Genomic DNA, 14,741 nt, shown 5'->3' on the forward strand with positions numbered 1-14,741 from the left:
CATTGTCTGATCTCGTTGCTATGAGAAGTCTGCGTAGTCTTTTCCCTGATGTGTGTACGACCTCCCGGTCTATCCACTTATTAAACCACCTGCGATTCTACGAACCTGTGTCTGTCCTCTTGGGAACCAACCGTAACAGAAGATCAGACCTGGTATGGAGCCCACTAGCTCTTCCACGCCTCATCAGGTCATCCAGGCTGCCCCGATGGCTAGCCCGGCCACCTACTCCGGCGCACCAGAAAGTTGTAAGGGCTTTCTGTTACAATGCTCGCTGATGTTTGAGATGCAGCCCGCTCGGTTCCCTGCGGAGAGGTCCAAGATCGCCTACGTCAGCTCCCTCCTGTCGGGTAAGGCACTCCAGTGGGCGGAAGCGATCTGGAATACCCCAGGCACTGTGACGGCGACAGCGCAGAACTTCATGGAGCACTTCCTAGAAGCCTTCAGCCTGCCCGATGGGGATTCCTCCCTCCAGGCTCGACTTTTCAACCTCCGCCAGGGGAAGGGGTCCATCGTGGAGTACGCCCTACAGTTCCGGACGCTAGCAGCCGCCAGTGGATGGAATGAGCCGGCCCTTCTGGCCAAGTTTCGACAAGGCCTGAACACCTCCCTGCGCCTCCACCTGGCGGCGTACGATGACGGCATGGGGTTGGAGAGGTTCATCCAGCTAGCCATCCGGGTATCGCACCGGAGAGAGGCCTGTTTCTCTGTCCCGGGAAGGTCTGCCACAGGGCCGTCCCGGAACCAGCCGGAGCAAGCTGGAGAGGCCATGGAGGTGGATGCCCTCCAATTATCAACCACAGAGAGACGCAGACGCATAGCCAACCGCCTCTGCCTCTACTGTGGAGATAAGGATCACCGGATATCACGCTGCCCCACGAGACCTCCAACACCCCAGGTAGGCGCTGTGCTTTCTCCTAACGTCTACTCGACACCATTGACTATCCCAGCCCAGCTTTGTGTGTCGGACTCTACCCACCTGGTGCACGCCCTCCTGGACTCCGGCTCGGCAGGGAACTTCATCTCCGGTGCGCTCTGCCGACGGCTACAAATTCCCCGGCTCCCGTGTTCCCCCTCCTTCACCGTGCGATCAGTGATGGGAAAACCTCTATCTTCCAGAAAGTCAACACACAAACCTCCTCCCTTCAGCTTAGCATTGGGGTTCTGCATGTGGAGAACATTTCGTTTCATGTCCTGGAGGAATCCCAGAGAGATCTGGTGTTAAGCAGACCTTGGTTGAGGGCGCATGAGCCTACGGTTTCCTGGGCCACTGGGGAAATCCTGCGCTGGGGTGAGACTTGCAAGGAGCACTGCTTTCCCCAGCTCCCTCCAAGGAGAATAGTGCATCTCTATGCCACATCAGTAGAAAGCCCCAAGCAAGACCACCGGGCCCAGATCCCATCCCAGTATGCGGGTTTTCAGGACGTCTTCAGCTCCCAACGAGCCGCCGCGCTGCCTCCCCATTGTCCCTGGGACTGTGCGATCGATCTACTTCCAGGCCAACCGCTACCGAACGGAAAGATCTACCCTCTCTCTCCCTGAACAGGCGGCCATGGAGACCTATATAGAGGAATCCCTGCGCCAGGGATATATCCGACCGTCGAAATCCCCTGCGGCCTCGCCATTCTTCATCGCAAAGAAGGATGGAGGGTTGAGGCCCTGTGTGGACTACCGGATCCTGAACCAAGCCACTGTAAAATTCCGTTATCCTCTACCCTTGGTGCCAGCGGCTTTGGAGTCCCTCCGGGGGTCCAAAATATTCACCAAACTGGACCTCCGGAGCGCCTATAACCTGGTGCGCATTCGAAGAGGGGATGAGTGGAAAACTGCCTTCGTAACCCCCTCTGGTCACTGGGAGTACAGGGTCATGCCATATGGCCTAGCCAATGCCCCTTCCGTGTTCCAAGGCTTCATGAACGAGATTTTCAGAGACTTCCTCCAAAAATTTGTGGTCGTCTATATAGATGACATCCTGATCCACTCCCCTGATCTGTCCAGTCACGTTCACCATGTCACCCAGGTCCTCACCAGGCTTCGCGAACACCAACTGTTCCTCAAGGCAGAGAAATGCCTGTTCCACCAGACCACCGTCCAGTTCCTCGGCTACCACCTCCATCCACAGGGAGTGAGTATGGATGAAGAAAAGGTCAGTGCCGTCCACTCTTGGCCTCAACCCCAGACAATCAAGCAACTACAGAGGTTTCTGGGGTTCGCTAACTTCTACTGACGGTTCATAGAGAACTTCAGCCAACTGGCTACGCCCCTCACCTCCCTGTTACGCGGCAAACCAAAACGCCTGCATTGGAACCCAACCGCCACACGAGCCTTCCTGGAGCAAGAAGGCCTTCACGTCCGCCCCTCTGCTGCACCACCCGGACCCAGATCTTCCCTTCACAGTGGAGGTTGATGCTTCAACCACTGGAGTGGGAGCCGTCCTGTCCCAACCCCATGGAAAGCCAGCCCGACTCCAGCCCTGTGCTTTCTTTTCAAAAAGGATGAGTTCAGCAGAGAGCAATTATGATATCGGCAATAGAGAGCTCCTGGCCATCAAGCTGGCATTGGAAGAGTGGCGCCACTGGCTTGAGGGCGCAAAATACCCATTCACGGTGCTAACCGACCACAAGAACTTGCAGTACCTGCGCCAAGCCAAGAGGTTAAACCCCCCGCCAAGCAAGATGGGCCCTCTTCTTCACCCGATTTCAGTTCCACATCCGATATCGCCCTGGCACTCTCAATGGGCGAGCCGACGCTCTGTCACGGATTCACTCTCCAGAAAACGCCCCAGAAGAACCGGAGAAAATCCTGCGTGACGGTGTGCTAGTAAACCCCATCCGGTGGAGCCTGGATGAAGAAATCCGGGAAGCATCAGTGTCCGACCCCGCACCACCCAACACTCCGGCCAATCGTACCTACGTACCACAAACCATCCGGGAATCTCTCCTCACCTCTGCACACTCTGCACCAGGTACCGGGCATCCAGGAATGAGTGCGACTCAGAACATACTCCGAGACAAATATTGGTGGCCAGGAATGTCTAGAGACGTCCGAAGATATGTCAGCCAATGGCCCGACTGTGCCCGGGCGAAAACGCCTCGTCACCTACCAGCAGGGAAACTGGAACCCTTACCCATCCCAAATAGACCCTGGTCCCATCTCGGCATTGATTATGCCACAGACCTTCCCCCCTCCAAGGGATACACGAGCATCCTAGTGGTAGTGGATCGATTTTCTAAGGCATGCAAGTTGATCCCCATGAGGGGAGTCCCTACAGCATCAGAGACTGCAGAAGCCCTCTTCAACCAGGTCTTCCGGAACTTTGGACTGCCGGAGGACATCATCTCTGATCGGGGACCCCAATTCATATCCAGGTTTTGGAGAGCCTTCCTTCGCCTGCTGGGGGTGACAGTGAGCTTGTCGTCTGGTTACCATCCCCAGACCAATGGACAAACGGAACGCAAGATCCAAGAGGTATGCCGCTACCTCCGAACGTACTGCCAGTAACACCCTGCAAATTGGAGTCAATTCCTTCCCTGGGCAGAATATGCTCAAAATTCCCTCCAGCAGTCAATCAATGGTTCAGAGAGAGTGAGAGGGTGTGGGCCAGGGCCCACCGGCATTTGCAAGGGGCTCTACGCCGCCGCCGCCGCTGTGCAAATGCTCACCGAGCCCAGGCCCCTGCCTATGTCGTGGGACAAAGTATGGCTCTCGACACGGGACCTTCGCATGAAACACCCCTGCAAAAAAACTCAGGCCAAGTATATCGGGCCCTTCAGGATCTCCCACCAGATCAATCCGGTTACTTTTCGCCTTCAACTCCCGCCTGAATATAAAATTCACCCAGTATTTCATGTATCTCTGTTAAAACCGTGCTATTCCTCTGACTCTTCAGACGCTGCAGGCCCTGGGGTTGCTGTGCCGCCTCCGCCACCTCCCCTCCTTGACGAGGGACCCATCTACGCAGTACACCAGATACTCCAATCTCGACGCCGCCGGGGTCAACTGGAGTACCTGGTCGACTGGGAGGGGTACGGGCCAGAGGAACGCTCCTGGGTCCACCGCAAGGACATCCTGGACCCAGGGCTGTGGGAGGAGTTCCATAGCACCCATCCAGATCAACCGGCTCCGCGTCCCCGTCGCCGTCCCCGTCGCCGTGCGCCCTCGTCCAAGGAGGAGGAGGCTGGAGGGGGGGGTACTGTCACGACTCATCGGATCCCCAGGCAGGTGGCACAGCAATCAAGGCAGTTATCCCCTGCACCTGGTGAACACGCCTCACCAGGAAACAATCCCACTAATTAGGCAAGAGTATATAAGGTGGACCCAAAGTTGCAGACATTGTCTGATCTCGTTGCTATGAGAAGTCTGCGTAGTCTTTTCCCTGATGTGTGTACGACCTCCCGGTGTATCCACTTATTAAACCACCTGCGATTCTACGAACCTGTGTCTGTCCTCTTGGGAACCAACTGTAACATCAGTCTGGCTTCTCTGACCTTCTCTCCAAAACATCTAACATGTGATGTTCCTCTGAGACTCATTCCTGATCCTCTCCATCCTGGTCACTCCCAAAGAGAACATCTTCATCTGCCACCTCCGGCTCTGCCTCCTGCCTTTTGGTCATTGACAGAGTTTGTAGATCATCTCACCACTGTCTTGTACACCTTTCCTTTTATTCTGGCTGATGTTCTTCTATCCCTTCGTACCCCTGACACTTTTCTCCACCCATTCCAACCTGCTTGGACCGTCTCTTCACCTCTTTTCCACACTTTCCTACACTCTGGACTGTTGACCCCAAGTACCTGAAATCCTCCAGCGTCTCGATCTCCACTCTCTGTAGCCTCACCGCTCCACCCGAGTTCCTCTCATTCACACACATATATTCTGTCTCGCTGCAACTAACCTTCATCCCTCTCCTTTCCAGAGCATACCTCCACCTCTCTAGATGTTCCTCTACCTGTTGTCTGCTCTCACTACAAATCACAATGTCATCTGCAAACATCATGGTCCATGGAGATTCCTGTCTAACCTCATCTGTCAGCCTGTCCATCGAATAAGAAGGGGCTCAGAGCTGATCCCTGATGGAGTCCCACCTCCACCTTGAACTTCTCTGTTACCCCTACAGCACACCGTACCAGTGTCTCACAGCGAGCATACATGTCCTGCACCAGTCTAACATACCTCTCTGCCACTCCAGACTTCCTCATACAATACCAGAGCTCCTCTCTTGGCACCCTGTCATATGCTTTTTCTAGGTCTACAAAAACACAATGCAGCTCCCTCTGGCCTTCTCTATTAGCATTAAGTTTGCAAATGCTCAAATCATAACATTATGGGTTACTCTGACTACTCCATCTCATTTTTTTAAAAAAAAGGGGGGGTATCCTTAGTTCTAAGTATAAGAATATAATAAGAATGGAATCACTTATTAGTCTGCACTTGAGAAAGCATCGTGGCCAACCTCAGGCGACAGATAAATCCCCAAACTTTTTGGAATTCATTTTTGGACGGAGGACTAAAGAGCTCTTCTTTTTCTTTGTTTTCCTGATTCATTTAGTCACTAACTTTGTATCCAACTCATCCGGTTTCCAATGCTTTTGTGCCTTTTCCAATGTCTTGTGCTCACAGGTCCAGGTCTACAAGCGCCACAGAAGTTTTTACAGCGAGCCCGTCGGGGCAGATCCGGGCCGAACCCCCCGTTCCCTGATAAATCGGATGTTTTAGCGGGCGACCCGGTCATTAGTCCCGCTCTTATCATCGCAGCGGCGGTTCAAGCGCCGGCTCTTCGGGTTCATCCCGGGGCGACGGAGCGCGTTTGGCTCCCGTTCACAAATAACAAATAAATCAAAAGGATGGAGGGTTCGGGGCTCGGTGAGGAGTTCAGAGAGGAAACACTCCTCGGGGACGGGAAGTAGCTCCCGGGCGCCACCGACCTGCTAGTTCCTGGACGACCACCCGGCTGAAGTCGCAGACGACGTCGGGCAGCAGGTAGCGCCGCGGGTCGCCGATCTCGTAGAGCAGCTGCTCGGCCGCCGTCCCGAAGGAGACCAGGCCGCCGGTGCGAGGCGGCTTGGAGAGGACGAAGGAGCCGTCGGACGCCGCCTCCACCACCGGGAAGCCCATGTTGTCCCTGCGAAGGAACGGCGAGCTCAGGTTGGTCGTCACGGCGACAAACGCAAGGCCGGGCCGGGAAGGCGGTCCTCACCAGTCCGGGACCAGGTGCCAGTCGGTGAAGGTCCCGCCGGTGCTCTGGGCGCCGCATTCGATCAGGTGACCTGCAAGACTGACGCAGGAACACAGTGAGGTCGTGGCAACACACACACACACACACACACACACACACACATTCATCCTGCAGGAAGCTGCGGTTGTGTGTTTGTACCTTCCAGCTGCCAGCAGGTCAAAGTCGTCCTTCCCCCATCCAAACTGCAACACACACACACACACACACACACACACACACAGATGAAAAGTCACCTGGACTTCATTTCCTACTTCCTGTCTTTTGGAACAAAAATGTTATCAAGAGTTACTTTTGAAAACTCACAAGTGCTTTAATTATTTGAATAATCTAGTGTTAAATAATATTGAAAAAAAAAAATGTAAAAAACAGTAAAATTGAATTAGAAATTAAATAAAAAAATAAAAAATGAAAATAATAATAAAAGAAATACATTTTCGCCTTTTTGCGTTCATAAAGTGCTAATTTATCGATGTGACCTTTGAATCTCTTGACAGATTTAATCCTGAAACAAAGTCAATTAATTAATTGTATAATCAATAAAGTTAAATTATATTTAAATTATAAATTTAAATTATATTTAAAAAACTGAATGTAATTTAAAATTAAATGTACTTTAAAAAAGAAATGAAATTACAAAATGAAAATAAATGAAATAAATCTAGGCTTCTTCATGCTGTAACAACTTCATAAAGAGCAAATATATTGATGTAACTTTTGAATCTCTAAATGGATTTAATCCTGAAACAAGACAATTAATTAATAAATCAAGAATAAAAGTAAAGTATATAAAAAAACAGAATAAGACTGAATTCAATTAGACATGAAACTTAATTCAAAAAATAAGTAAATAAAATGAAATTATAAATTGAAAAAATTAAAATGAAATAAATAAATCTAGATATTTTTGTGTTGTGAAAACTTCATACAGTGCATAAAATTGATGTAACTTCTGAATCGCTTGACGGATTTAATGTGTGTGTGTGTGTGTGTGTGTGTGTGTGTGTGTGTGTGTGTGTGAAGCTCTGAATTGCTTTGAAATGGACCTAAAAACTGTTCGTGTGGCGCCCCCTAGTGGCCAAGCAGAGAACTGCAGCCACAGCATCCTTTACAAGAAGAATTCACTTTTCGCTTGAAAAATATACATAACAAAATAAACTTGTCGTTCCGTATTTACGTACGGCGTGCATCAGCGGTCCCAGAGCCACGGCGCTGTCCACGCAGCGTCCCGTGACCACAATGTCCGCGCCCCGGTCCAGACAGCGGCGGATTGGCTCAGCCCTGCAAAAACACACACAGTCAGTCAGGCAATAGCATGGCCCCATCATGTATGTGTGTATGTTTTTGTGTGTCTGTCTGTGTGTGTGTGTGTGTGTGTGTGTGTGTGTGTGTTTTCCGTACCCCAGGTAGGCGTTCATACTGTGGAGGGTTTTGGGTAGCTTGCTTCTACCGCCGCCGTCGGCCATCTTGACCTCCCCGAGCGTTTTTCTCTGCAGGTTGGAGCGAGGCTTTACTGGCAGCCAGCAGACACGATGAAGATGAAGATGATGATGGCGTGGAGGAGGCGGGGCTTACATGGGGCATGAGGTCATCGCCTGTTACCACCGCAACCTTGAGGTCCAGGTCAGCCTTCTTGATGACTTCCTGTATGGCCTCTGCGCAGGCCAGCGGATTCACGCCGCCCGCATTGCTGACCACCCGGATCCCTGCGGAGGGGAAGGGAGCGTTGCCGTGACGACCGTCCGTTGCTACGGGAGACGACATCAACTGAAAGGGCGCTCACCTTTCCTGTGGATGTCGTGAATGAACGGTGCCAGAGCCACCTGGACGAAGTCGGGAGTGTAACCCATGTTCTACATACACACACACACAGAGTCACCTTTTGGGGAGGCCCAGCGACACACACACACACACACACACACACACACACACGCGTGCGAACACAGACACGTGTATTCAACTCACAGGCATCTTGGACTTGGCAGCGGTGAGCAGAGACATGGTGATCTCGCTGAGGTAGTCGAACACAAGGAAGTCCAGCTTCCCGCCATGGATCAACTGAGGCACTGACACACACACACACACACACACACACACACACACACAAAGACACACACAGACATCACTAGACTCGTTCAGATTAGAAGTGTTTTGTTGATACATTTGAACGCACAGCAGCTTAATTTACAATAAAAGTCTTTGATTGATAATCAATAATTTTGCCATTTTTGTTATTGACGGTAAACTTATAAATTCTTGATAAAAATATTGAAGAGATGCAAAACAAGTACTTTTTACTGCAAAATTCAACTAGTACTTACAGACACTGAATTGCATTTTTTGTTTCGAGCAGAAAAGAAAAAAAAACTTTTTCTTATTATAATATCTATTCAAATTGAAGTTTAATCCAATTTCACATATTCAAATATATTTAAATACTAAGTCACGTGACTCCCCTACTTCGCTTTGCAAAGTTTGTTTGTAGCATTTTATGCTAGCACCGCGTTAGCCTACCCTACCGGAAGTCGCGGTGTCCCCCCAGAACCCTGAGGCGCAGCCGATCCGAACCGTATCCCGGTGTCGGCGGGTCGAACCGGACACGGAGCTTCTGGAGCTGACGTGAGGGACGGGGTTTCTGGTCGACGTCAACCGCGCCGCCGCGAACGGCGCGCCGCGGAGCATTAGCGGGTTCATGAGTCGATTTGAGGACGAAAGTTTCTGATAGGAGGCGAGTTCAAGGTGCGCCGGTCCGTCGATGAAAACAGTCCGTGTGGAAACACTTCCGGTTGTTCACTCTGTCACATGACTATCTTATTATTAGTATTATTATTATATTTTTTTTTTAGCTGGAGATGAAGATGCTGAGCTTCATCTGAAAATCTTAAACCATTAAAAAAATAAAATGAAATAAAAAATAAAATAATCGCACCCACTTACTGTTAATCTTAATAATTTATCTGTATATATATTCATAACTGTGCAATTTTTCATTTCATAACAGCTGGGTGTGCCATATTTTTTCATACTCTTGTGCACTCCTTATCTTTCACCTGGTACTTAAGACCTTAAGACACTTAATCTTGACTTGGACACTTTATAGTTTTATTTGTCTTTCTTATTCTCCCCCCCTTTTTTATACTGTTTCTACAATTTCCTACTATTATTTATTATTGTTATGTTTTACTTGAAACTCTGGAACAACAATTTCCTTCGGGATAAATAAAGTTGTTCTTACTCTTACTCTTATCTGCATCTGTCCTTATCCTTGTTGGTCCCCAGCACACACACATAAATTACTTCAATTAGTCTATTTCAAAAGGGGAAAATGCAATTTCATAAAACACATGAATAAGTAAAAAAAGCCAGAATTAGCCAAAGAGGCTATTTTTCATCCGTAGTCCCCCGGCCATGATGTCAAAAATGGCAATAAAATAGACAAAGACATACATTGTTGGACACAACAGCAACACAAATATAACAAATAAAATGTAATATTTACAAAATATACAGTGAGCGGTCAAGTGGACGATGAGAGGACAGACTTTAGTGTGTGCATGTAAATGTGTTCATCCGCCATTCTTGCAAATGTTTCTGAAATGTTTTGTAAAATGGTACTTGTTTAATCCTGCATATCTTTGTTCATTTATTCTATTCTTGTCATTGTTATTGTCACTCTATTTATATTGTTGCTTAGTTCTAGTTGTGTATTTTTCACCCTTACTGTTCCTTGATGTTGCCAATTGTTATCCCTGATGTTGTTATTGTCGGCTATCTATTTATTCATGGGTGTCTTGCTATTTATATCAAATTTGTTTACTTTTTTTGACATTATCACTGTTAGGAATAAGGAATTTCCCCAATGGGGATCAATAAAGTTTGTCTTATCTCAGAGGGAGAGGGTTGGTTGGCTGTGGCGGGAAAGGTCAAAAGGAGAACAAGAGGTTTCTTAAATCACACTTGATCTCAATGAGTCAACTTTTTCTCCTCACAAGCTACTAAATGTCTAAACTAAAGTAAACAACAGTTACTTTAACAGCGCCGTGACCTTGAGGTATTGTTTCTCATGGAGGTCTTTTGCACCTTTGACCCTCCACTCCTAAGAGGAGATCAACAATACAAGAAAAAATTGGGCAGTAAACATAAACAGGACAAAGACATGGTGAGACGCTTTGAACAGACGCACATTAATTTATTTATTGGTTCGTCTCATTGAGGAATAAAGCTTTGCTGGGATCTTTTTCCAGCAATCTGACGAAATATGACCATAAACCTCATGTCTCGGTTTAAAATCGGACGCGGGTCTGACTTTGAGGACTGGTTGCATCCACTTTTACAGAGTTAACTAATCACTACGTGTATTTCCCTCTGTGACCACTAGGGGGCGCTGTGAACCGCACCTGTGGGAAAAGGGTGAAGTTTCCAACCAAACTCTTAGGTTTCTGGTGGGAACGTACAGGAGCTCAGACTCTGGACGCTCCATGTTGTTACGCCATTAAAACATGCTGGATCGTCTCCCTCAGTTAAGAAAAGGCGGAAAAGACGGACGGACGAGTCGAGTTCACCTCCGGGGTCAGAAGGTGGCGCTGTTGCGGCGTCAGGTGGCCTGGTGGCTCTTCATGTGCGTTTTCAGGCAGTGGCTCTGGGTGAAATCCTTGTCACAGACGGTGCACTTGTAGGGCCTCTCGCCGTTGTGCGTCCTCATGTGCACGGTGAGGTACGTCTTGCGGGCGCACGCCTTCCCGCAGATCCCGCAGACGAAGGGCTTGACGCCCGAGTGCACCGTCATGTGGTTGTCCAGGTGAATCTTGCGTTTGAAGGCCCAGCCGCAGTCGGGGCAGCGGTACGGCGTCTCGCCGGTGTGAACCCTCATGTGTGCCGTCAGCGGGCCCCTGGTGGTGAAGTCCTTCCCGCATTCGGCGCAGCGGAAGGGTTTCTCGTTGGTGTGCTGGCGCATGTGGACGTGCAGCTGCTTGGCGGTGAGGAACATCTTGCAGCAGACGTCGCACAGGTACATCCGCTCTCGCCGGGCGTGGATCTTCTCGTGCTGCTTCAGGGTCCCGATGAGCTTGAAGCGGCGGCCGCAGACGGAGCAGCCGTGCGGTTTCTCCCCGGAGTGGGTCATCTTGTGTCGGGAGAGGGATCTCTGGTCGCTCAGGGATTTCCCGCACACGCCGCACAGGAAGGACTTCCTGTCGGCGTCCGGCCGGTCGGTCTGGCGGCCGCGCAGATGTTCCTTAACCGCGTCGGACGTCTCTCCGCGCAGAAGCTCGCTGCCCTCCATCTTCTTCTGCAGCTGCAGCTCAGCGTCGCCGCTCTCCTTCCCGCAGGCCTCCTCAGACGTGTCCGCATCGCCGCATGACTTCTCCGCCGCTTCGCCGCTGCAGAGGAAGTCCTCGGGGGAGGCGCTGCGGGAACCGGGACCAGACAAGAAGAGGAGGAAGGAGTTTGACTTCATGCTAAACTGGTGTGTTTTAGTGTTCATCACAGGATTGGTGTTTATTACCTGCTCAGCGGCGGGTCGTCCGGCCGGGTCGGGTCGCTCCGGAGGTGTCGGCATAGCCGGATGTAGAGCGTGGAGGAGCCGATGCGCCTCCTGACCTCCTCTGGGGTCGTGACCTTCAGGTCCAGGCGCCAGAGTTTCCTCTTCCTGTTCGCCACCAGGACGTCAAGGGGCTCGTCTCCTTCCAGCGACGGGAAGCTGGACCTCAGCAGCCGCAGGAAGTCCTCCTCCTTCAGCCCGCGAGGACATCGCAGCCGCCGCACCTCCGAGCCTGATGGACCGTCCGGGTAAACAGATGTCAAAACATGTCGGGATAAAACCTCACCCTGTTTTTATCCCGGCGTTCTGCTACCGTCTCCGGAGATCTCATCAGGCTGCGATCCGTCCAGGACCTGGACCCGCAGCTCCACGTGGTTCTCAGCTTTAGCGGCGTCAGGTCTGCTGCGCCGTCGCCTGACAGACAGAGCTCTGGGCGACAAACATCTACGGAGGAGACATCAGGTCCGGTCAGTTCTCGGACGCTGATCCTCAACTTTGCATAAAATCCCATAATAATAGGGATACTTTAAATCTATATAAACCCCCACATATTGAAAATTACATACTCTCGCGTCAGTCGGGTGCAAATATTGCAAAAATTAATCTTCAGATTCTTTCGTTCTATGAATATATAAAAGTACATAAATGTATATAAATATAGTACATAAATGCTTCTTGTCAACAAATGACTTTTCTCTTTTGTTATATTTATATTTCTCAGCTTGGGTTTCAAGGCTAGCACAGGGCTAACCATCTCCTAAGTCTCTGTTTATAATTTTTATTATTAACAAATATAAACACTCTATTTAGCCAGGGGTATCACAAAGCAATATATATATATGTAAAACAAAAAAGCCTTATAAAGAGTGTAACTAAAATACCTTCTATGCACATATACACATACATACAAACATTAAACAAACGTTTGCAAAATAAAGTTTGTTTTTACTGCAGTCGGTTTATGAGGTCCCCGGAAAGAATAAAATTTGGTTTGCTGTTAATCCATTTTCTTTTATTAATGTGACATTGAGTAAAAAAAATGAAGTCCTTTGCCTTGGTGAGGTCTTCACAGTAGAGAAAACATCCTTATCATGCATCCGTAGTGAGAAGTCTGTTCTTCTCCCAATAAAGGCTTGTACATTCAGCCAGAATAATTGTGAACACAAGCAATAAATCAAATATATTATAATAGATTCTTCATGTATTCCACCAAAATCACACGCCATCAATCTGTTCCAAATCTTTCTTATGCTTTTTTCGCTGTGTAGGTTTTGTGTATGAATCTGTAAGATACTTCCTTGATCTAATTGTTTAAATAGATTTGATTACTAATCAGTCATATTTTAGTCCAATCTAAAAAAAATGTAACATTTATTAAACTTAAAAGTATGAAAAAGCAAAACATACAAACAAACAAACATGGCTAAATTCTAGTGATGGGACCAACAACACTGGTGCGTCAGCCTTGTGCCGAGTGCACGAGTGTGAAACCCCGTATCTGCGTATTGGATGTGCCGCGCCAAATTGTGTTTACAAGGAAACAAACTGTATCGACATGTTGCAGGTTTGTTGGGAGGAGATTTGCTTTTTTGCTTTGCTTCCTCTCATGAATCGTTCTACAAAAAATTTCAGAAGTCTGGAATAATTTTGATCCTTTGATGCCAAATAAGGTACATTTTTTCCTCCTTTGGGCATTGTTTATTGTTATTTTTAAATTCAATGTTTCTACTCTTTTTTTAGTGAGAGGTTTGATTCGGCACCTAAACATTTATGCACACCATCTTCATCTGCTCCCTGTGAATGAGTATTTTCTAAGGCAGGGGAACTGGTGTCCAAGGGGAGAAATCACCTTTGAGCAAAGACACTTCGAAAACTTCTGAATCAATTTTTTGTGTGTTATTTCATATGATTGAACACTTTGGTGAACAAAATCCCATACATTTCAATTCTATTATAGACAAATTTGCTATATATTACATGCCATGTCATTTGAGCATTTACACAAATAAGCAAATTTTGTACCCTTCTATTACTCAACTTCACTCAGCAAACAAATGGAGAAAATTAAATTATACAAGGATGAGATGATGTTTTAAGTAAAAGACTAGCAATTAAATAAAGATTAAACTTTACTTCACAGGCTGATGTTGGTTAACAGCATGCAAGTATTCCCATCCTTTCATTTTTTTTACCTGCAATGATTTTAGATCAGAGGTCACTATTGTGTGACAAACACACGGTTTGTTTAATGTGTCAATAAAATCCCTACAAAATTCAATCATATTACTCCAATGAAATGTTTTTGTTTACACTTTTACCTTCTTCCGGTCGGACTACTTCCTGCTTCCGGTTCCTCCGGCTGCTCGTCCCCACCGGCGGCGCCCGCACCTGGGCAGAAAAAAAGAGGCCAGCCGGCCGGGCACTTATTAGACGCCCACCCGTGACGCGTGGGAGGATCAGGACCGGGTCTACGTGGGTCCAGAAGAACAAGAACCCTCCGTGGGGGATTATTTTGAACCCGATCTCCACCTGAACAAGACCGGAAGTGTAGACCCCCTGGGGTCACATGACTGAACGCGGCGTTGTTTGTGTTTTCCGATTTTACTGAGAGATAAAATTCCGTTAGCTTACCAATCCAGCGCTGTTAATGTTTGATTTCTTCAAAAGATTGAATACAAACAATCTTCTCACCGGATTTGAGCTCCAGCTGCCGCCGCTGCCGGTCGATCTCCCGCCTGAAGCCCGCCGCCTCCGCCTCGTATTCGGTCACGATTCGGTCCACGGCAGCGAGGATTTCCCGCGACACCACGGCGAGTTTCTCCGTGATTAAACCTCTCAGGGTTTCCGCTTTGGACATTTCGTACAAATTCCCAATTTTATTTAAATTTCCCGTTTAATAGCCGCGCGTATTCATTCAATCATAACAGTCCCATTTCGAAACGGCTAGTTCGTAGTTCCCCGGGCGGGCGAATT

General features: G+C 48.5%; 2 protein-coding genes across 2 annotated transcripts in view; both read right to left on the reverse strand.

The window, feature by feature from the left end:
* LOC147223306 (uncharacterized) overlaps positions 1 to 8,977 on the reverse strand; it is an 18,993-nt gene extending 10,016 nt beyond the window's left edge. Inside the window, exons 1-9 of the mRNA XM_086166385.1 lie at positions 8,749 to 8,977; positions 8,195 to 8,295; positions 8,013 to 8,082; positions 7,805 to 7,935; positions 7,631 to 7,719; positions 7,411 to 7,510; positions 6,371 to 6,414; positions 6,194 to 6,271; positions 5,922 to 6,118 (exon numbers count right to left, since the gene is read on the reverse strand). Coding sequence (XP_086022511.1) covers positions 5,922 to 6,118; positions 6,194 to 6,271; positions 6,371 to 6,414; positions 7,411 to 7,510; positions 7,631 to 7,719; positions 7,805 to 7,935; positions 8,013 to 8,082; positions 8,195 to 8,295; positions 8,749 to 8,923 — 985 coding nt within the window. The 5' untranslated portion in view covers positions 8,924 to 8,977. The remainder of the gene's footprint in view (positions 1 to 5,921; positions 6,119 to 6,193; positions 6,272 to 6,370; positions 6,415 to 7,410; positions 7,511 to 7,630; positions 7,720 to 7,804; positions 7,936 to 8,012; positions 8,083 to 8,194; positions 8,296 to 8,748) is intronic.
* Positions 8,978 to 9,730: 753 nt separating this feature from the next.
* Positions 9,731 to 14,741, reverse strand: LOC147223307 (uncharacterized). The gene is made up of 5 exons (XM_086165933.1): positions 14,460 to 14,741; positions 14,087 to 14,156; positions 12,082 to 12,212; positions 11,733 to 12,000; positions 9,731 to 11,634 (listed from the first exon to the last, which is right to left on the reverse strand). The coding sequence occupies exons 1-5, from the start codon at positions 14,623 to 14,625 to the stop codon at positions 10,824 to 10,826; spliced, it is 1,446 nt and encodes a 481-aa protein (XP_086022059.1). The 5' UTR covers positions 14,626 to 14,741; the 3' UTR covers positions 9,731 to 10,823.

Source organism: Fistularia commersonii, chromosome 19 (genome assembly GCF_037954325.1).
Source record: "Fistularia commersonii isolate RoL2024-O1a breed Wild chromosome 19, RoL_Fcom_v1.0, whole genome shotgun sequence".
In the NCBI taxonomy this organism is placed as follows: Eukaryota; Metazoa; Chordata; class Actinopteri; order Syngnathiformes; family Fistulariidae; genus Fistularia; species Fistularia commersonii.

Coding starts and splice junctions, on each gene's coding strand:
- LOC147223307 (XM_086165933.1), bottom strand. CDS start 14,625: ATGTCCAAAGCGGAAACCCTGAGAGGTTTAATCACGGAGAAACTCGCC. Junction 14,157..14,459: donor GCAGCTGGAGCTCAAATCCG/GTGAGAAGATTG, acceptor TTTTCTGCCCAG/GTGCGGGCGCCGCCGGTGGG. Junction 12,001..12,081: donor TGATGAGATCTCCGGAGACG/GTAGCAGAACGC, acceptor ACGGTCCATCAG/GCTCGGAGGTGCGGCGGCTG.